Source organism: Cottoperca gobio, chromosome 22 (genome assembly GCF_900634415.1).
Source record: "Cottoperca gobio chromosome 22, fCotGob3.1, whole genome shotgun sequence".
NCBI lineage: Eukaryota > Metazoa > Chordata > Actinopteri > Perciformes > Bovichtidae > Cottoperca > Cottoperca gobio.
Genome location: NC_041376.1, coordinates 20,198,890 through 20,221,713, shown reverse-complemented (window position 1 = coordinate 20,221,713; position 22,824 = coordinate 20,198,890). Strand labels below are relative to the sequence as shown.

Sequence of the window (22,824 nt, the reverse complement as noted above, 5' to 3'; positions counted from 1 at the left end):
TGAAATAAAAACCAAACAACTAAGAATGTATTATTTCATACCATATGCTGTATTCTTGCACCAATTGGTGTTTTATATTTACTGAATGATATACACACCATAAATGGTGTGTACGGAGGGAATTTGAGAAGTAAATAAACTCCTGATTGTATTGTGTCACATTTAATGATTATCACATGTACTCGTACACCTCAATCAAAATGTATTATTGCACAACATGTATTTCTGCACAAATGTATAATGAGCACTATATTAGTTATGAATGAAGCACTGTAGGTTCTCTTGAAAGAGTTTCAGGTCCACCTCCATCTCGCCACCTACAAGACGGCCCACCAAGGGGCATAACCGCGCCAACATGGACCAATGAGGGACGACGACACCCTTCTGTAGAGAATATAGCAAAATGTTTATGTTGTTTTTGTAACACTTTCACTTTTACCAACAGACAGCTAACTGGCTCTTTATTGATTCGGACTGTGGACTTGGTGTGTGAAAGTGTCCTCGGCTGAGGGTATTTTTTGACATTGCTGTCATCATCACTTTAAATAAATAAGTATCTTGATCAACTAGAAGTTTACTGGATTCAATTGAAAGACTATCTCAGCGCCCTTTGGGCTCAAAACCCAACAAGTTCTTGAGAGACACTGGTCTAGAATTTAGATGGCACAGTAATAATGGACTAGTCCCAGTATGTTGCAGCAGTGCAACATAACGGATGCCGGCTGCTTTAAAACACCAAAGAAGAAGAAGCAAAGGATTTCCATCCGCTTCCGGTTTGTGTAGCAGTTGAGTACCAAATGATAATACAGGAGCACTGAGACGAGACACCTGGTTTTTAATCATTATTGCGGCTACAATGTGTGAGTCAAACTTTTAACAAACGTTTAATTTTCACTTTTAATCTGAGGATAGTTCGCTTGTTAAAATATTTTGACCGTAGCGATGCACATCGTAGTGTGCTAACGTTAGCTAAGCTAGCTGTGAACTAGGTTAGCTAACAACATCCCAGTTGGCTGGCACCACCCTCAAGTCTAGAAATAACCGATAGCTGCATTAATAAACGAACTAGCTAGATATCCATCGAATTAATTGATATGGAAATAAACCGGAAAAATGGAGGGCAAGTGCAGGAAAAATACCACACAGCACGTTATAGCTAAATAGTAATATCAATTAAGTTACCAGAAAATACTGTTGAACAGCTAGAACGTTCACTTAGTACGATAAGTAGCTACTATTGTTCTTCCTCGTGGAAAATCATTCGTAGTTTGAATCTATGTTTGAAACTGTAACGTAACATTGCCAAAGGGATTGTGCTGTCAAACTGTTGTTTACCAGTGTCGATTGCTGTATAAGCTGTTTGTATGTCCTTGCAGCTGTGGCCATGAGTTCAACTTGTCCAGGCACCTACTGTGGCAGGATGATGGTCAATGGGTCCGTGGAGGGAGAGTGTGGTGTGAGTACTCAACATGAGATCTGACTGCTGTGTGAGACTGCGACATTGCCTGTCATGTCTGCTATACAAGGCAGTAGGGTTGTTGTAATATTGGTTAGGTTTTCAGGTTGGTATCTCATGTTAAAGGGCTTCGGTTGCCAAGATTATGTCGTTCATTCTAGACACTGAAACATATCTAGAAACGTTGTAAGAACAATGTTAATGCCATGTTATTCCACTTACATACACTTTACTGAGAAAACGTACACAATTAATATTGGACATATTATTACAGAGCATCTTTCTTCAGTGCACTCATTGGTCACTTAATTAGCTTCACTGTCAGTCCAATATAACAGCTCTGCCATGAAGTTTATGTTTACAAAGCTTAAAACATTTTCCATTTTTGTCACTGTCAGAAAGGGGATAATTGGATCACATTACGTCCAGGAAGCCTACATGTTGTCAAATCTGTAATACTTTTGTTCGGAAGTGCTTTTTTTATATATATATATATTTTTTTTATTCACAACTCACTTTTCACATTGACAGGTGCTCTTTTATTAAATAAACTAAACGCTTATGTTATTGATCTAATTTATGTGCACGTTTCAGTTTGTACTGTCTACTTTGCGCATTCACCTTCTCTCCTTTGCTCCGTTTTCCGAAGGCCGGGGCTTCGCACCTGACGCACACACCTACAGTCAGTGCGGAGGAGAGGAGAGGAGAGAACGAATCCGTGCAACGCAATTGTTAGCCCACCATACGCTTCCATTTGCTGTGTGTTTCCTGGATCTGCAGACACGTCCTTATGTAGCATGACCATCGTTTGATTTGCTTCGGCGTGCATAAATCTGAACAAAGTCTATTTACATTTCCGCTGATAACAAAATACAAGTACATGACAACAAACTGTTTGTGCTTCTAGCAGTCAAAATCCCTTTGCCATTCCAAGGATAAACACCTGACGACAACAGGGACTTTCTTTCCTTTATACCCAATGTGCACACAGAAAGTAACATCTCATGTTATTCCAACACCGTGTTTGGCTCTTAGACTAACAATTCGGCTACGGGCACAAAACACACTGAAATGCAATGTAATGATATAGATTCAATTCTGTTTTTAAAAAAGGGAATGATGGAAAAGAGAAAAATGTAACTGGCTGTTGGGCTTGCTGTGTTGTTTCTAATCATCTCTGTCTGTCCTGACAGGTTTGTCCTCGTGGAGAGCGGGCCAACCTCCAGAATGTGTGTGAACGCTGCACTGAATCCCCTGAGCTCTATGACTGGCTGTATTTGGGCTTCATGGCCATGTTACCCCTCGTGCTGCACTGGTTCTTCATCGAGTGGTACTCAGGAAAGAAGAGGTGAGGACACACATAACTCTCTCGCGATAGATAGATAGATAGATAGATAGATAGATAGATAGATATTCATATATACATGTGTACAGTACCCTTGGAAAATAGTGTTCCCCGAAAGCCACAGTGTAATTGGAAGACTGGAGTTACCTGTAGTGAATTAGAAGTTAGTTAGTAGTCAACAGCACATTCACATTGTTGTATATGTGCCTGACTGAAGAAGTCACAAGATCAATTCAGAGCTTTCTCTTGGTTCATTTTCTTGGCTTAAAAAAATGGTGTTGATGGAAAATTGTGTGTAAAGCAAAGCGGTAGGAGGCCTGGTTGACTCTCCTTCAGCTCCACAGAAGCAAGATAAATCTGACTTCACAGCTCTGTGTGTGCACATATTGTATGTTATAATGTGATTCAAAGCCAATCTGTGGCGTTGTGTTGTTCCTTCAGAAGTAAGACACCTTCCACATTGACACCTGCCCTAGAGTTGCTCGATATTGGATCAAAAGCAACATTTTTGGTAGTGCCCGTCATTGTGGTCACACGACATTGAGTTTTTTATCAAGCAAGATCAGCAATTAGGCCAGTATATCAGTTATTCAACCCTTCAGGAGAGCAGGCTAGTTTTCAGGAAACCTTGTTTCATAACGCCGGTTTAGGCTATTTCAGTACTTTATATAAAGAGAAGACATTTTGACACGTGGCTGTAGCCTCACAGTGAATGTTGCATTCTCAGCATTTGTTTTCATTTTAAATGTCATATTCATAAAAGGAAAGTGTTTGGGTTGTTCAGTTCCAGTGCTCTGCTGCAGCACATCACAGCCATGTTGGAGTGCAGTGTGTCGACTGTGGTCACCTTGCTGGTCACAGAGCCGGTGGGAAAGCTCAGTATCCATTCGTGTCGCGTCCAGATGCTGTCAGACTGGTACACCATGCTGTACAACCCGAGCCCAGACTACATCAACACATTACACTGCACCCAGGAGGCCGTCTACCCGCTGTGAGTTCGGTGTGTGTGTGTGTGTGTGTGTGTGTGTGTGTGTGTGTGTGTGTGTGCCTTTTTATATAGAAACTTTGTGTTGTCACTATCCATGTCAACCTCAGATATACTCATATTGTTTTAGTTAATTGGGATTTGTGTATGTTATCACTCGTATTCTTGACTGACTTGTTGTTCCTCTTCCTCAGATACACCATTGTGCTGATCTACTATGCATTCTGCTTGGTGCTGATGATGCTGCTGCGTCCTCTGCTGGTGAAGAAGATCGCATGTGGACTGGGCAAATCTGATCGCTTCAAGAGCATCTACGCTGCTCTCTACTTCTTCCCCATCCTCACCGTGCTCCAGGCTGTGGGGGGAGGACTGCTCTGTGAGTACTGAAGCTATTGCTACCAGTGATTATGAGCACAATCCAGATGATGTAACGATTCTGCAGTTGTGAGTGATAGTTTGTATGTTTCAGACTATGCGTTTCCCTACATCATTCTGGTCCTGTCTCTGGTCACACTGGCTGTTTACATGTCTGCCTCTGAGATACAGGTAAGAACACTCTATGATAAATACGAGTATCCCAGTTACAGCATTCTATTGCATAGACACTGTGATGTTTACAAAAACAAAGCAGAGATGAGAGCGACAGTTAAACTGTACATTTACTACCAAGTCACAATTTAACTGCTAATTTCTTCTCTAGTCCGATCACCCAAATACAATAACACCTCATCGTCAGTACCCTCTGGCACACACACTACTCTGCTGAGCCCGTCCTGAAAGCAGCTACGCTAGTCTTCAAACATGTCCTGCACACCAGGGCCAGCCACTCACCGTCATGAACCATTCAACGTTCTTTTAATGATTGAATTTTGAAATTGAATCTCAAAATGATCTCAAAAAGGTTTTGAATTGTACTTCTTGTAATTCTATTGACACACACACACACACATTTCATTATATTCTTGCTCACAAAACATGTTCACTTAATTGAAAGATGTGGCATAAGTGCGCTCCCTCAGAGCAGCACAAGGAGCTGTGATTGGCCAGACTCCACCAACACGCTGTATATTGGTAACCCCGTGAGGATGCTGTGTCGTTGATGCTTTTTACAATATCGGCTGTGAGGAAACGTTCCACAAAATTTTGCTTCCTGTTGTAGTATTTGTTTTAAAGGGAAAAGTCGACACAATCAGTGTTGATGGTAAAAGGGTTTTGTTTTGCTCTATGGACCACATTTACCGTCAACACTGATTGGACATTCACATAAAAGGTGGTGTGTGTGTGTGTGTGTGTGTGTGTGTGTGTGTGTGTGTGTGTGTGTGTGTGTGTGTGTGTGTGTGTGTGTGTGTGTGTGTGTGTGTGTGTGTGTGTGTGTGTGTGTGTGTGTGTGTGTGTGTGTGTGTGTGTGTGTGTGTGTGTGTGTGTGTGTGTGTGTGTGTGTGTGTGCAGTCCTTTAAGAACCTGATTGCTAAGAAGAAGCGTCTGGTCGTGCTGTTCAGCCATTGGCTGCTCCACGCATACGGCATCATCTCTATCTCCCGATTGGACAAGCTGGAGCAGGACCTGCCGCTGTTGGCCCTCGTGCCTGGCCCCGCCCTCTTCTACATCGCCACAGCCAAGTTCACAGAGCCCAGTCGCATCCTGTCTGAGGGCGGCAACGGACACTAACAGATCCAACATGGATTTGACTCATTGCTACAGTTCAAACTTTGAGCTTCGATGACTGAAACACCTCTAAAGTAAGCTCTGTGTGTTACTGCAACACACTGCTGTGTGTTACTGCAACACACTGCTGTGTGTTACTGAGTAATCCTGCGGCTTTGAATGGGCTTCACTTTCTGGGCTCATGTGATCAGTGGCCTGATAGTGATGACATCATGAGCCGGGCATGTTATTTAACATTCAAGATCAACTCAAAATGCTATATTATTAGTTAAAGTTGGACAAGAACTACTTTAGGTTTTGTATAATTCATGTAATTCTCTTCATGATTTCTAAACAGGACAGATTTAATCTCAGAATATTTGCAGCTAATGATTCTATTTGATTCAAGTCTCATATAGTGCATAACAATAGTGACTAATAGATACCACCCAGTGATGTTTTTAAATGAGTCAACAGAGCAGATCTGCTAAAGAAGCTGCCACCACACAGTTTGCTATTTTAACTTGATAAATGAGAATCGTGTCCTGAATACAAATCGTACCTGCTGGTCTTATATTTACTCAACATTCTCCTAGTGTGTGGAAAATGCATTTGTGTACATTCTCTTGTGAATACAGTGTATTAATGAGGATGGAAGGTGGTTGTGGTGAAGAAATTCACTGGGCCTCATGTGTAATAGAAGTGCACCAGCAGGGGGGGGGGGGGCAATCTTATTTCTAAGACTCCTCTAATCTTCATGATTGTAGCTGCAAATGAGATGACTGTGTGATTTGCTTCAAACTCATTTTCAAGTTTTATGTTTGTATTTATTGTTACTTTATATTTTCTATTTCAATACACACTAACATGCTTATATTAGCTAAGAGATAAGAGAGGCTGTTTGATGTTGCAGTGGACAGAATGTGATCAGAGCTGTAGGAGGTGTTAACACTGTGGATGTATTGTTCCCACTAACCCGTACATGAGGCACACACTCAGGCGAGGGGAAACATGTGATTTACTCAGATAAAAGAATTCACTGAAATACAGAGAAGCACCGTCTCTGGCGTGTTGATGCTTATGTGATGCTGTTAGTTGTGTCCTTGTCCTGAGCCATGCTGTAAATATATGGAAGTATGTATACTTGTAAATAGGCTTTTGCTTGAGTAATACAATCATGTAGGTTTTCAGCACTTTCTGTATTGAAAAATAAGTTGTATGTGCCAAATGTGAACGGTAAAGTGGCTGCAGCATGGCCTTCCTTATCTCAAGTGTATTGCAGGACGTTCAGTCCGGACCTGCCTTCATGCCAGTGTCCCGCCATCTGTGTTCAGTATTAATGTGTCATGAAACCGTTCCAGAAATAAATTCAATAAAGAACCACACGCATACACAAAATGTTTTGAACATTGTGTGTGACGTACAGGAAGTGGAGACGCTGGATCGACACTGAGCTGTCTGTCCGTGTCGGAGAGGAAATGCAGTCAGTCGGGGACAGAATTTATTATCAAGACAAAATTGATCGAATTTGGTCAATTTTGAATTGACGTGGGAAACTATTAATTTCAAAAGTTTAGAATTGATCTACTTTGTGTGTTGTCGAAGGAAGTGAGGAAACAGCAGATTGAGAATATCTTCACACACTTACAGCCTGATGAATGAATGAGCATGTCAACAGTTTCATGCTCAACCCTCAGTCCCTGGAGCTCCACATCAAGACCTCTCCCTTCTGTATCACAAGTACATTCTACATGTTCTGTTGGCAGCCTGTCTTCCAAACAACGTGTGGGTGATGACCTAACCACTGAAGGTGGCTGGTTGTATGGCGTCGTGTAAAGCTGTCCCTGATTAGCAACATCAGCATCACGGCTCTTCAGTTGTTTGGTCTTCCACTTTGGTTCAGACTGAAATATCTCACATTGGGTTCAGACACTCAAGATGAATTGTAATAACTTGATTCATTGAGTTTTCATCTTCCATGTCTGTTGGTTTAAGAACAAAATCCTTCTAATGACTCATCAGCCTCAGCTGTACGCTGTGCTGTGCTAATCAGCACATGCTCAACTCAGCTGGTGAACATTAGAGAAGCTTTGCCTCAGCATGTTAACACCGTCACCATTAGCATGTTAGCATGATATCTTAACATTTAGCTTAAAGCACCACTGTGCCAAAATATAATAGCTGCTTCACAGAGCAGCTGACATTAGTACAGACTCTTGTTTTGTGTTTTATGTATTTGACTGCTGCATGGAAAAGGAAATCCTGTCCTGGATGGCTGCACCGGAAACCCCAAAAATGTTGGCTGTTGCCCCCGGAGGCTTATTGTTGTCATGGTTCAGAGATTGTGTGTAGATTAGTTAGCATTTGAACAACAAGGCCCTGATGTTCACTGTGATGGATTACAGAAATCTAGCAAGTTCCAGAGTCTGATCCAATTTTACAATGTGAATGAATGGAACCCTGGAAGGGGGGAAATGCACTGACAAAAGGTTAACAGTGATGTGAAGCATTTGTAAAATGGGATATCAGCCAAAGAACATTTTTAAGAATGGTTGTTTTTAATCATAGACCTTGCAAAACATTTTGATTTCATTTTTTTTGTAGGTATGCAGAAAACTCAGTGCCAACACCTTATAAACAATAGTTTACATTCAAAATAGTTAGAATTTCTTAAAACAAGGACAAATGCAGCACGTCTACAGCAAGTCAGTGGTGAACATGCATCACTGGAAAACTTGTGTTGCTGACTCCAGTTCAGTTCTTCTACAACAGTGTGTGGTCAGTTAACCTGGACATCTGCACATTCAACATAATGAAATGAATACAAGAGTAAAACATGTCCAACAGTAAAAACTACCTGAGTTTATCTGAAAAATTCAAGATCAAACAAAAATGCACCTTTAGATAGTCCCGTGCTGATATTCAGTGGTGAGACGAGTTGCTGTAATCAGTTTGATTTGTCTTCCTTCCACTTGTGTATCAGCCACTTCCCCACAAAATTACTCTACATTCAAATGCAACTATTTTGTATTAGATGGAAAGAAATGTAGGGAAGCAAAATGATGTTCAGACCCCTTCACTATTTCCACATTTTGTTATGTTGCAGTCTTATGCTAAAATCATTTATAATTCATGTCCCCCTCATAAATCTACACACAATGCTGCATAATGATTAAGCTAAAACAGGATCTGTACAAATGTATTAAAAAGACTGGGGTGACCCAAAGCACCGGCCAGACAACGCAGGAGGGGCTTTAACTCTGAATCTCCTCCAGACTTGAACTCAATCAATAAACAAATAAAACATTATTCATACGAGACACAGGGTCAGAAAATCTCTGGAGACCTGAAAACGTCTGTCCACCAACGTCCTACATCCATCCAGGTGAGCAAAGCTTATTGTGTCAAACCAACATATATACACCTCAGAAGATTTTGACTATGATGACAATCAGATATGATGAATAAAAAGAGACATTTTGTGTTAACTGTACTCAACTAAAACAGTCCGACAGGTAAGGAACGTCACATTACCAGAAATATAGTATTCGATACTAAGAACAGTGAAATTCCACGATTCTCGATACTCAGGTAATAAACTAGAAGAAACAATAAATCCCATGTACTTTAACATAAACTCCTTTATTACGGTTTGCATACTGTTTTTTTGTTATAAAGTAAACAGGTCATAATTCCCTCTGGAATATGAAATGTAATGCATATGAACACATCATTATAACATAATAATTTACCTTCACCCAATAGTAATATTTACTGAAAGAGCTTGAACGCATCGTAACAAAACTCTATGGCACGTTAGCTAAAAGCTAACTTTAACTATTCCAACACTGATTTGTTGTTCACTATGTATCACGATCAGGAACATATAGGGTGTATTGTATCTATTGAACACATTTAGTTTCTAAAACAAAAGAACATTTCTATCCCAATTTCTATTTCCATGCATGTGAGGAATCAACAACATACTTTACATTTTTGTCAGTTCCCTTGAAATAAATTAATATTTTAGAGCCATTGTAGGTAAAAAATATAATAAATCTGAGCCGGGGAATATTCCAAGATTAAAGTTTGACCTTTGGTACAAATGTACACGTTTGTGAGGAGCTGCAACTGTATGGAACATGGACAGGAGACATGCTTATGTTAATATTGTGATTCTGAGCAATGATCATGTTTATGACGATAATCTTAGATAATATTCAAGTTTGTTTCTGGTAAATTTGTGAGGTTTTTTTTGTAATTTACCATTTTAACCCTGAGGGATCCACATGTAGACCCATTTTTGGGGTGGACAGGGACTCTTTAGGAGGCGATAGAAAGCCAACATCATATGCTACACAGAAGTGGTGTACATCATCTGAAGTTTCTCAGCTCATAAATCTATAATAAACAGTGTTTTGGTAAGGCGCCTATTAAAATGTGAAAGTTTCTGAAAGTTTTCCATACACCATTTCTGACCACTCGAGAATTCATAAAAATGGTCAAACATCCCAAACACCACCTTGAGGAACACCATAGAAAGATTCATGCTGTGATTTGGTATCAAAACCCTTTGACGTTTGGAGATTTCTGCAAAAATTGCATTTTTCCGGCGTGTTGATGGCGAGCACTTCTGTACTAGAAACTGCTCCCAAACCCCCTTAATGTCAATAAACCTATGAAACATACATTCTCTGGAAGCCCTCAGTCTGTTGTTTGTGGTTGTAAAGTCTCAAGAGACTGTGATTACCCTCGAGCTCACAACAGCACATGGTATACAGATATGTATACCTACCAAGGCATTCATAAATATTCAAATGCAATTTATACTGCATGCAAAAAACTGCATGGGATTATCATAAAGCGGGCAAGTCAAATGGGAGATTTGTGGGAATCCATAGAACCCATTTTCATTCATTCTGGACCCGTTAATGTGGCCATTCCTGGTTATCCCTCTACAAAATGATATCCATCACAAAGTAAACATTTTAAAGCATAAAGATTTCACAAAATGTCAGTTTCCATTCAGACACGGATTCTGATCGATTATTGGAGTCATTTTACGTCTGCACATACCCACCATATTTACATACTGTATGATCGTAAATATCTCTAATCTTTATAAGGAAAACAATCCTCAGATGTGTGCAGCTGTGTTTCCTCAGTGCTGGGATTCTTGGTCTTCACTCTGTCGCCTCTGATTCAAACAGAAACAAAACGTTTTCCCACAATGTCTTCCTGTTCCTTTAAATCAGCTCATCAATACCATTACATCAAGATACCAGCAGAAGCAGCAGGACACCACCACTCCTGTTGCTGTGGGAGAAGACAATCCTGAGGAATGGACCCAGCTAATGAGTTACTCTGAAACACTGAACCCGCTTTAAACCACTTGTCGAAAGCTGCTAAACCACCATCACTAAGGAGCTGCCTCCTCTAAAAGCACAGATCCACTGCAGATTCTAATCCAAACAACCATTAGCATGAAATGTAAGCATCAAACAAAAAAAACAGCAGGCTCCACTCTCTCGTTACTTCTGAATGTAGATGATGATGATGCACAGAGTTCCCACCAGTCCCAGGGTCTGGATCCCCAGGAACCAGAGCAGCAGCCAGAAGAATACAATCACTACCGGTTCCACTATCTTGTCCCCAAAGTACATCTGGTTGAAGCCCATCCCCCGCAGACCTTTGTTGAGCATCCCAAACAGAGTTCCCATCCGCTCACAGTCGTCCATCTGAGGCTCTCTGGTGGTTGGGTCGTCTACATGGGGCCATCTGCTGCTGGGATCACTGGGGGGTGGAGGTTGTGTCCGGCTGCCTTCAAGCTGTGGAGACAATGTTCAGGACAGGTTACACATACATATCCCACACAAACATTAAATCCTCATCAGTAACATTAATCATTCTCCATTTGGCTGTTCTTAACCTATTAAGCCCTTTAGACTATTTTTTTTCTTACAAGGTTCTACCACCTCCTTATACATTCAAGGAACTTTCAAGGATCTTCCAGGCCAAATTCAACAATCCAAGTTGGAGACACGGATCATTTTTATATTGAGAGCTAGCAGGCTTTACAGAAGCTCGGCAGTGACGGCAGACTTTGTGCGTCTTCTCTAACACAGCACAGTAACTAACAAGGTAAATATTTTATCGATTACTGAATTGTTGCAAGAGTTGAGGAGAGCACAACAACAAGAAGAAGACAAAAACAACAGCCTGGCTGTTAACTCTGGGAATGAATCACATGACATTTACTAAAGAACCTAAATGTGCAGACTACTCCTACACATGTAGGCCTGCACCTTATTTTCATTTGGAGCCAATAAACATCCTTTTCTTTATTATAGCTTTTTTCTTAAGATATGTTCCCTCACGTTGCCAATAGAGTGAACAGAGTTAGAATCATGTTTTGAGTGCCATATGCCTTTTCATTTTGTAATACCATCAGTGTTTCCTCTACTATTGTCTTGTCATACCATTGCACAGCGCCCAGCCCCCTGAGCCTAGCCCCCTGAGCCTAGCCCCCTGAGCCCAGCCCCCTGAGCTCAGCCCCCTGAGCTCAGCCCCCTGAGCCCAGCCCCCTGAGCCCAGCCCCCTGAACCTAGCCCCCTGAGCCCAGCCCCCTGAGCCCCGCCAACGGTGGTTTTGTCTTCTTTCTCGAATTAAAAAAATATATTATTATTTTTATTCACAACTCACTTTTCACAATGACAGGTGCTCTTTTATTAAATAAACTAAACGCTTATGCTATTGATCTCATTTATGTGCACGTTTCAGTTTGTACTGTCCCCCCCCCCCCCCCCCCCCCACCATGATATGATACCGTCAACACAAAAACTACCGCGATATTAGCGTTGCATAATTAATCTAACTTTAATTGCGATCACGATTTTGGCTTCCCATATATTGACGTCTCATAGAAAACTGTATATCAAATCAAGCGCTTCCTAAACCAGCAGCCAGACACTAGCCAGTGATCGGATGTTTTGGCTTCACTTTCGGGGAGTCTACATGCCGCTGCCTTCACAGTTTGTTTGGAAACAAGCGCAGTGTGTCCTGAGTAGCTCTGAGGAAAACAGAAAGAGACCCGACAGCGGCAGCAACAATATAACACCACGCTAAAGGGGGAAAAGTTGCCTACTTAAATCAACATTTGGGTAAATATAAGAACCAGATCAGACTCAGTATCAACAGATTCCTGATATTAAAGGATTTGGATGTGGATCAGGGCAAAAATACTTGATTGTGACATCCTCCCGAGTTAATTCAGTAAGTAACTTGATGACATAAAAATGAATCCTGGCTGTTGTTGGGTTGTGCAAACCCGTCTGTACTCAACACTGAGTGGACAGAGTGAGACGTCTTCTCCCCAGCTGATTGCCTCATGACAATTTCAGGAGTCCCATTCTCCCAGATTAACTTTCATTCATATCATATTATAATTTAGGCTAATCAACTTATTAGTTTTGAACCAGAACTCCATTATCTGGATCATGTAGCTTGTGACATTAGACTACAGCTGTTATTTCAATGCGTCAGACCTAATCAACATTTAGGTAAGTATCGCACTCTGTATCAGCAGAAACAACTCGCACCGGGGCCAAAAAACTTCCTCACGACATCCCTTGTTAAAAAGTTAGTTAAAAAGTGCCCCAATGTCTCAAACATTATTAACTCATAATGTTTTTTCAAGCCTTGTTCTACAATTACCTTGTATGTTGTATGTCAGTCATGTTTTAAGCTACTGGATGCCTGAATTTCCCTCTGGATAAATAAAGTAACTATCTATCTAGTGGTTCGGCTTCCAAATGAGGTTGTGAGTTCAATATCAGGGGCTGCCACCATTTTGCCCCTGAGCAACCCCTCAGGGGGACTTTCAATGTAAGTCACTCTCTCTGGATACGACTGCTAAAGATCTGCTGTCTGCTAAATGACAAATGTAAAAGTCTGGCCGTTTCCTCAATATGTACACTGACTAGAAGTGACTACACTAAATGTCAGATGAATTGCTTGGTGTTCCAGTTAGCTGATCACTGTTAATCATTTATTATTACTGACACTAAATCCTGTCTTTCTTACTGTGGACAGAGTTGTTGATGATGCAATCTTCTGATCCATGCTATCACTGCCACTATCATTTGTGTATAATGTTCTCAGGGCAGCCTGTAATCCTATTCACTGTATAATGATTTACTTCCTTACTAAATGAGAGCATTATGTGACCCACCTTATCATGTATGCAAGGGTGCACTAATATATTCCACCTGCTGACTTTCCATAAAGAAAGCACAACACAGATTGAGAACTAGGAAGCAGCACATCACAGGCTACACCCATGTTTGTTCCAGGAAAGTGTTACAACTGTGAAACACAAACAACTCTAGACATGCATCATAGAAAACAGTGACATGGAAATAAATTGTGGTTTTACCTGAAAGATTAGTTTTCTAGTGATTTTAGTTACAATGTAAAGCTCCCGCCAGTTTCAACGAAAACATTATGTTGAATCCTAACAACTACCAACACGGTTGTACAATGACAAATTAAGAAATATCAAAAAATGTAATAATTCGAAGAAAACAGTCAGTTCTCTTATAATAGACTGACATGCATCAAGACTCCAGTTCGTTAGCAGTGTGAACATGTTTACATGGTGCCGTAAAACAGTCGTTACAGGCCTACTACTGTAGATTGGGTGAGGACTTGGTAAAAGTTACGAGTTTCATTCCCCGTAAACAAACTACATTTGATAATCAATTGTCATAATATTAGCTACCTCCTAATTTGTCAAATTTACACATTATAACTGAACTCGAGATGAATCCTGGCGGTCACATGTCTCTTGTTAAGAGATAATGCTACCAAACTACACTGAAAAAACGTTTTATTTAAAGTTGCTGCGCTGACACATACCATGCAGCCATTCATCGGGCTCATATAGCGCTTTATTCAGTTCATTCGTAATATTCATAAGTCGTGTTCAGGTATGTATCGCTGGCCTTTGAATAAACATTTAAGTGTCAGATTTTTTCATTAGTTTGGCTCACGCGCTGGTGTTATTAGTTCCATAGGAAAACTGCTAACTGAAAACTGTTCAAACTGAGGTCGTAGTGAGTTAAAGTGACACTAACGAGCTCTTTCTCTACCACAGGACCTAAGCTTAGCTTTGACGCAGCGGAACCACTCCCGAGTCCTGGTCCATGGACGTCCTGTGTCGGGGCGACAAGGTTAGCCTGGAATCTAAGAAGCGGCTACAGCTAGCTTGTTAGTGTACTTTTGCTTTACCAGGTGTCGCTGGTGGTGTATCTGCCCTGCACCGTTGACATGTTGAGGAGTATGCCATCTTATCTGGTTTTCTGGCAGAAGCTCTTCAAATTCACGTCGACGAAAAACATACGGGTCATTTGCAGGCTGCGTTACAGTGGACATTTTACAGCTAGTCCACTGACAGTAACTTTCAGGAATCAAAACATACGAGTGGAGTGATCGACAGCACACAGTCACAATGTCCGCACTGAGAGACGCGCCGCGCGTTCACGATACATGCGCGTCCAATTGCAGAGCAGCAGAGACGGCAGTTCTATCTGTACATGTCAGCACGCGCCACTTACGGGCGAGGGTCGTCATTACAGCAGGACTGCTTGCAGATTTTAGAATATTCATTCGAGAAAAACTATGGACAAACACCATTAAAAACAGTGCTAGGCCCCATAAGATAGGCCTGTATATGCAATAGTTCTGATAACTGTGTTACTGGTATTGTAGAAGAGGTTTACAGATGTATAAATTAAATATCATTGATGAGATGCTAACTCCTCAATATGATTAATACAGAACATTAAGTGACCTACATATAAGGTCATGCTATTTATTCCAGTGTTAACTCGTGACAATAATCAATATCACACATATAGCCCTACTATTTCTGTTATTATTTAATCACAGTCAGATTATAACACTTAAAAACTATTGCTGGCAAGGCTACATCAAGCATGTGGAGTAGCCTATGTGAGTGTCACAAAGTAGACATTTTAGATTCTTTTTAACCCAAACACACAGCCAAGTTATGTTGTTTTAAAATGTTTATATGTCTTTAAACAGGAAACAGCAAATGTGTATGTCTTGTTTTTTAAATTATTCAATCAAAGAGGGGTAAAACAATAAAGCAGTGCAGGGAAAGGGGGGCTCTTCCTGGTCAGTGTTGTCATATTTGACTGCTTTTAGCTTTGGGTTGATAGATAAAATGTGGGCTGCTTTTGTCCTCATTTGGTGGGGTTTTGAAAATATTGTGAAAAAAATGTATTGGTCAAAAATACATTTAAAGTTAAAATCTTTGTTGCGTCCACTCGTATTATTGACTCATTTAACTTGAGAAATGTTGGATTAAGTACCAGTAAAAGTAATTAACTTTGATAATATGTCTTTACCTGCATTGTGTGTCTCAGAAAGTGAGCATTAATTCAATTGTCCTTTGGGATAGGGGAAGACCTACTTACCTTGACGTCATCATCAGTGACATTGACATTTGTGTATTTGGTTGTCTGACTGCACTCTTTGTAGGTTGTTATTGGCCTGTTTATCGAACATTTTATCTTTGGTTATTTGATGTAGATATGAGGCTTTGCATGTCCTCTATTACGCATGTAATGTGGTTATGGTTTTACATGGGTTTCTGGCAAGGTTATGATTTGGGCTGTTTATTTTTGTCAATCTGATCTGGCAACACTGCTCCAGGTCGAGAAGGCCGTCCCCGTGCTGGCGCGCCGATCATTTCGGCTCTCCTTAGTGCTCTGTCTGCAGTGTCGTCCATCCATGCCCAGTGGTTGTGTGCCGTCCTGAACGTCTGGTCTATCCGCTGTTCTCCACCTGGTTCTGCTCCCATCTGTCACTCTTCCTCTCACCAGAGCAGAACACTTATCAGTTCTATGCAATCCCCCAGCTTTCTGACTACGCTTTGTGACACTCCTCCCACATTTAAGCTCCTACTGTGTATGGTGATCTGGAAGAGCCCCCCCCTTTCCCTGCGTACTGATGATATGGTGAATTTTACCCCCAAATCCTTTCTTGTTGACCTACGACCTACGAGTTAACATTGGTCTGACCTACAGTAGGTGCACAGGAGCCGGTCGAGGCATCATAATGACGCAGGCAATCAATGCGTGGTCCACTGTGTTAAAGGCAGCGCAGATATCTAAAAGATCCAATAAAGAGGATGAGCACCATCGGCTGCTACAAGGAGATCATTGCTAACCGTGTGGGTTCTGTGCTCCGGCTCTCGTGTACTTTTCAATAATGTTATTGCCGTTAAGGGAAGATAGAGTCTGTTGAATGACCACTTACTCCAGTACTTTACTCAGAAATGGCACTTTTGCCTAGGTTTAAATTAAATCAGGTTATTTGGTGTAAATGGACTGTTTTAGAAGGGGTTGAACCACAGAATGTTTTAGAAAAGGTGGGACATTCCCAGCTATTTAATAATATTGAGAATGCTCAAACCAATTTCTCCAAAAAACCTCTTTCAGCAACTTGGTTGGAACAATGTCAAAGCTGGTAGTGTGAGCATACCGAAAATGTTTTCATCAAGTTGGGGAAGAGAAATGACCAAAGAAATATCAAAAGCTGGTGGACTCTTGTGAGAGATGATCAGTCTGTTATTACAGTGTTAATGGTGCTGAATAACATTCTTAGGTTATGGGTTATATCAATAATCCTAGAAAAACTTACTCTTGCATCCGATAACCGATAATTAGTACTTTGTCAAAAGATGTTTATCAATATTATAGTAGACCTGAAGCCTGTCTTTCCGCCGTTTGCACTTTGCTTTTCTGCAGCTTGAGCTCAGTGAATTATTTTCCCATTGTAATGAGGAACCACAATTCACAAGCACAATCCGCCCGCACAATCCGCCCGCAATCTTTTAGCCATATGCTGTAGGCAAATGCTGAGCGATGCTATAGCCAAGCTGTTTCAAAAACTCCTCTTAATGCACGCTTTAAGTTTAATTCTATTTATTTAGTATTTTCCCCAGCAGGATTGTGTCTCGCTTTGACACTTGCACTACTGGCGTATTAGTAAAAATAGTCAGTGTGCAGTCACATATGTTAACATGAAAGTGAAAACAATGTTAACTTTTTTCTTTTACTGACGGATGTAGATGCTGGTTTCCTATAAAGTAGATACAAATAATAAGTACACATATCTGTTATTCAGTAAGGAGAGAACTAGGACTCCATCACTAGTAGCATTAATTTAGAAGGTAAACTGTCTTATTTTATACTTTTCATGCCTTTCCAATGCACCATTCAAAGATTCTGACGGCCTCGTCATCTCTTCCACCCCTGATGTGTTTGCAGGCCTGAGGATTGCTTGGAGACAGTGAGTAATTCAAGATGTAAAACCTGTTCTCTCTCTCTCCCCCAGAGTTTTCGCTTGCCTCTCCGGACCTGGAGGAGAGCAGTGTGTCTGAAGATACTGTTGCACAGACCAACAGAAAGCATGACCTTAAGATGACCTAGGTGTTCATTGTGGGAAAAAGCAACCAGCTGTATGGGAGGAAGTGGGATTACGGCGAGCAGATAATGGCCAAACTAATTAAAGCCAGTTCCAGTTTAAACTAGTTGCAGCAGTACTTTTTCCTGACCCTATTCTTGACCCCTATGGGTCACCTGAGGTGTATGCAGATCATTGCTTGACAGACCTTTGTGCTGTAGGCTTTGATCCTTTCTGCAGAAAGCCTTTTTCTCAATTAAATACTCAAAAACAAACGTATATCTTTTGATCATCTTTGTTAACAGAATTTCCACCACAGCTGAAAACTTTCCATTTGTGCGTTTGTGTACGCGCTACGTTGACTTGTAACAATTGTGTCACGACTGTGCTTCTCCATTTGCAACTCAGGTCTTCTGGAGGACAAACTTTTGTTGCGTCATTCTTCAGAGCATCCAGCCCCTGAACAGGGTTACAGCTAGCTGCTAGCTGCTACTGCTAACTGAGCCATGAGACATTTCATTCTGCATTCATGTTCTATCGGCAAAATACTGAAACAATACTTTCCTAGAAAGCACATTTCTTTGAAGCTTTCAACCAATTAGTTACAGGAAAATACAATTCAGACCAATTTTCAGATCTTGTCACAATGTCTGCCCCTCGGTCCCTGTCTTCCACCTGCTCACCCGTTTCCACTTGAATCATCAGCTCTGCACTTTATTTATGCGCCTGTTTCCACTCGGTCCCGGCAAGATTGTCAATGTTGCTCCGTGCCTCCTGCCCTGCACTCCTCTCGCCTGCCTTCTGCTCTGGTATTCAGATTCAGGTTCCCTTATCAAGCCCCCTGCCCTTGTTGGCAGCCACCTTTCCCAACCTCCAACCTCCAGCCTCCTGCTCACCCCTCGCCTACACATTAAGCCTCAAGGTCTCTATCCCTCATCTGCTGGCGACCCTCCAGAGCAGGGATGGGCAATTCATTTTTACAAGGGGCCACATGAGAAACCCGAGCTGTGTTGGAGGGCTGAATCAACAATAAATTGAACTTAATTCTGCTCAATATTCATTTTCTCCCCTTGTAAAAAGCAGTACATTATATATTTTGATTAGCTGCTACTGGTAATCAAAAGAATAAAGAAATTCTCTTCCAATAAATATATGAAATTGTGGAGTGGGTCAAATAGGAAAATACTCCTAGAGAAGTAATAAACAGTAAAAACAATCATTACATCAGTATTATTCACAAACCAATACTGAAAAGGTGTTTTACAGGATGTAAAGATAAGCAAGTAATCAATTTTATACAAAAAGCAATAAGTGCTTTTGATGTTTTTCAGTTCACTTTATTTGTTCAGTGAGAAACATCCAGTCTGTCTTGGGCTTGAACAAGTGCACTGAAATCTGGTTGAATGTCTGAGGTGGATATGCGCAGGACAGCTGACAGGTGATCATCAGTGATCAGGATCTGTATCTGGATTTGTTGAATTTCATCACTGAGAATGTCTGTTCACATGTGTAGGTAGATCCAAAGAGGACCAGAAGCTTCTGAGCATGTCTCCTCATGTGTGGAAAGTTCTCCTCTTTCAGGGAAGAGTAAAACTCTGGCAGTGAGACTGACCTAAAGTGCTCTGACAGAAGTGTGTCAGACTGCAGGTCAATGAGTTCAAGCTGAACATCACTGGGTGCATCATCCACATTGCATATAAATGGGGAAAAATCATGTGCATTTCATTCTCAACTGTTTTAAAGTCTTGAAATCGCCTCCAAAACTCACCATGCAGTGCTTCTAACATGGATGAGTACCTGTGGAGGTGATCAACTGATGGTGTGGCTTCCTTCAGTGTTGGCAAGTGGGTGAGAATGTTGTCCTCCATTTGGCTTGAGAGAAGCTGCAACTCTCTCATGAAAGCCTTCACTGCGCTGTACATTTCATGCACAAAAAGGCCCTTGCATTGCAGTTTGACATTTAGTTCATTCATTAGTGCAGCCACATCTACAGCAAAACCAAGGTCTGCCATCCAGTCTGCATCTGAAAGCTCTGGGACGTCTTTTCCTTTCTTCACACAGAAGTCTTGACTCTTTTCTCTCAGACTCTCTTTGCCCAGGTTGAGCCACCTGACAGCGGCGTGGTAGCCTATGTCACGATGTTCAGTCTCATTTTCCTCCAAAAGTGCGACAAACTGTCTGTCACAGTGCTTGACATCAAACAAGCTCTTGCCCTGATGAAGTTAACTATTTTAGTTACAACATCAACAACATGGTTAATTTGTAGAACTGACTTACACCATACCAATTTCTGTTCAGGGTTCATTTCTGTCACTTTATACTGCATTCTCTTCAAAAGTCAGATTTGGACAACCATCCGTTGTCACACCTGCCAGCTTGTCCCATTTCAGTCCCAACTTGTCCACACATGCATTTACCTCCGTGAACAAATCACTCCCTGTTATTGTCCCTTTCATTGACCGCATTGCTTCTCAAATGCCTCCTTTTTCTCCGGGCATACGAGTGCTGCAGAATCCACCAAACACTCCTTGATAAACTCTCCGTCAGAAAACGGTTTACTTTTTCTAGCGATGTTGTGGGATAAGACATACCTTGTCTTGACAGCTGCATCTCTGGATGTGCAATGTTTTGTAAAAAGTCGTAAATAAAGAAAAACAGCACACTTTTCAAAATAATAGCAACACAGTTAGAAAGTTATTTACATCATGCACGCAATACAATGGTGTTGCTTTTATTTTGAAAAGGGTGCTGTTAAAAAATATATATATACTTTTTCATATATGTTATAATTTACGATTGTTCAGATTGTGACAGGGCCGGCCAAAGGGCCGGATGTGGCCTGCGGGCCGTACAATGCCTAGGTCTGCTCCAGTGACCCCGTGCATCTGTCCGTTACTATCTCCATGATTTGCTGATAGTTATAGTAAAGTTAAAGTTAAAGTTACTTGTTACTTTTCTAATCAATAATTTACACATAAAACAGATGACATTATAATGCATTGACAATGTTACATATTAAACTACTCAGCAGTAAGAGGCTTTTTTTCTGCATGAGAACATTTACATACATTACGTTACATTATATAGTACTCATAATACCTTAGTAGTTTTACTTAAAGGAGTGAAGTTTTGCATACAGGACTTCTACTTGTAATGGAGTAGACTATTTTAAAATGGCGGTGCTGCAAAGAATCTATATCATTTTTCTACCTCTGTACTTTAAAACTAAACTTTGGGCAAATGCATAAAGAAGAAGTTGTCTGACGTCACACAACAATGGAAGCAACATTTTACTGGTTGTAATTACAATAATAAGTACTTTATAGTAAAACCTGTTGCATGCAAATTGATGACAGAATATGTTGCTAATATTATTGAGTAACTGGTTACGGTAAACAATCTCTGCTGCTGAGTATTCAGTTGCGTGTACACTTGCCAAATAAACATCAGTCAAAGGCAGCCGTGATTTTTGTTTACATTTGGCGTTGTGCACCTTGAACACTTGGAGGTCTGAATTAGAAAATTCTGACATCCGAGTTGTCTGTATGAAGCATAACTTTCAGCACATAAACAATATTTTTATGCCGTAGACTGTTGTGTGTATAATGCTCAACATGAAATATTCCATAGGGTGGGGCGGTGGGACAAAAAGAGGCTTGGGCTTGCCCTGATGTTGTGATTTGTTATACTGACAGTGAGGCGTGGGATTAAATGCCGCTGGTAAACAGTGTAATCCCAGCTAATCTGGGATTCAGTTTCACTCTGCACTGTGGACACAGCGTCAGACTGGAGAGGACTGGGAATATGGAGCTACAAAGTGTCTGTCTGAGCATGCGGTTTGTCTGGTGAAGGATGTTTCTGCTGCTCCTTGTTCACATCTGGCTGTCCCCTCTGTTGGCCGTCCAATCCTGTCCAGCTTTATGTGCCTGCACGTACGGGAACAGTGGAATAGCAGAGCTCAGGTTGAGTGAAGCTCATTTCATTCTCATCTCTGTGTATTTGTGTGTACAAGTGTTTTGTTCTGCTGGAACACAACTCATTATAGCGTATTATATTTGAATACTTATCATATTATTGAAGCTCTATGGAACCAACACAGTAGTGGTAATGCAACAAATGTTATATTGAGGGATGTCATCATTTGACAAATTTGGTTATAAGCAAATATTTAGTCACTGAATGGTATCCCATATTGCAAAATAAAGGTGTAATCCTATGGCCTGCCCCATGCATATTAGTTTACATTGCTTGACAGTGGATGCACAGGGACAGGGTTGCAATAATAGTGTTGCAACCACATTTAGTACAGGTTAACAAAACAATGCATCATTCTGACAATGGGAAAGGTTATTATATAACAACAGATAGACTACTGCTTGTTTTGGATAAAAAAGTTATAAAACATCAGAAACAAAAGCAAACTGAAGACCATCTCCATTTATGCAGGCTGGTGACCAGACATATTGTACTATATAGCAGGGGTCACTAACAGGCGGACCGCGTCCGAGCCAGACGCCGACCTATACGGACCCGGACCGGTACTTCTACTTTAACGGCACATTTTATTTTATTTTTTTAGCTTTGCGCATTCACATTCGCTCCGCTCTGTATCACGAAGGATGGCGCTTCGCACACACCTACACACACAAACAGTGGGGAAGAAAGGAGAGGAGTGAACTAGAGAATCACCGCACTCGTTTTTACGGCACTGGTTTAGCGGTTCAGGAAACTCACAGACCAATTACATGCGAGTTAAGCCATCCCACGTGATGCTACGCAGCCAATCAAATCTGTTCATTCCAACCGGCAAACATTGTGACTCTGAATACAGACAGATGAGAGTGACAGACGGAAAGACGAGTTAGCGATACAGGGAGAGAAGACAGAGAAAGGGAGAGAAAC

General features: G+C 41.1%; 2 protein-coding genes across 4 annotated transcripts; one reads left to right on the top strand and one right to left on the bottom strand.

The window, feature by feature from the left end:
* Nucleotides 1-731: 731 nt before the first annotated feature.
* On the top strand, nucleotides 732-6,813 carry jkamp (jnk1/mapk8 associated membrane protein). 3 transcript variants are annotated; one of them, XM_029461237.1, is made up of 7 exons: nucleotides 732-860; nucleotides 1,377-1,456; nucleotides 2,650-2,804; nucleotides 3,586-3,792; nucleotides 3,981-4,162; nucleotides 4,256-4,332; nucleotides 5,236-6,813. In XM_029461237.1, the coding sequence occupies exons 1-7, from the start codon at nucleotides 857-859 to the stop codon at nucleotides 5,452-5,454; spliced, it is 924 nt and encodes a 307-aa protein (XP_029317097.1). In that variant the 5' UTR covers nucleotides 732-856; the 3' UTR covers nucleotides 5,455-6,813. The 3 variants fall into 3 exon arrangements, with proteins under 3 accessions (XP_029317097.1, XP_029317098.1, XP_029317099.1); XM_029461238.1 differs by having other exon boundaries at nucleotides 3,570-3,792; XM_029461239.1 differs by lacking the exon at nucleotides 5,236-6,813 and adding an exon at nucleotides 4,487-5,149.
* A 1,154-nt stretch (nucleotides 6,814-7,967) lies between these two features.
* On the bottom strand, nucleotides 7,968-14,975 carry fam241a (family with sequence similarity 241 member A). The gene is made up of 2 exons (XM_029461309.1): nucleotides 14,719-14,975; nucleotides 7,968-11,258 (listed from the first exon to the last, which is right to left on the bottom strand). Exons 1-2 carry the CDS (start codon nucleotides 14,860-14,862, stop codon nucleotides 10,962-10,964), a joined length of 441 nt encoding a protein of 146 aa, XP_029317169.1. The 5' UTR covers nucleotides 14,863-14,975; the 3' UTR covers nucleotides 7,968-10,961.
* Nucleotides 14,976-22,824: the final 7,849 nt, after the last annotated feature.

What these genes read in the sequence shown, in the direction of transcription:
- jkamp (XM_029461237.1), top strand. An exon ending in CCGTGGAGGGAGAGTGTGGT is followed by an intron (nt 1,457 to 2,649) that starts GTGAGTACTCAA and finishes CTGTCCTGACAG; the next exon opens with GTTTGTCCTCGTGGAGAGCG. An exon ending in CAGGAGGCCGTCTACCCGCT is followed by an intron (nt 3,793 to 3,980) that starts GTGAGTTCGGTG and finishes CCTCTTCCTCAG; the next exon opens with ATACACCATTGTGCTGATCT.
- fam241a (XM_029461309.1), bottom strand. Translation starts at nt 14,862, where the DNA reads ATGTCCACTGTAACGCAGCCTGCAAATGACCCGTATGTTTTTCGTCGA. An exon ending in TACACCACCAGCGACACCTG is followed by an intron (nt 11,259 to 14,718) that starts GTAAAGCAAAAG and finishes TTGTCTCCACAG; the next exon opens with CTTGAAGGCAGCCGGACACA.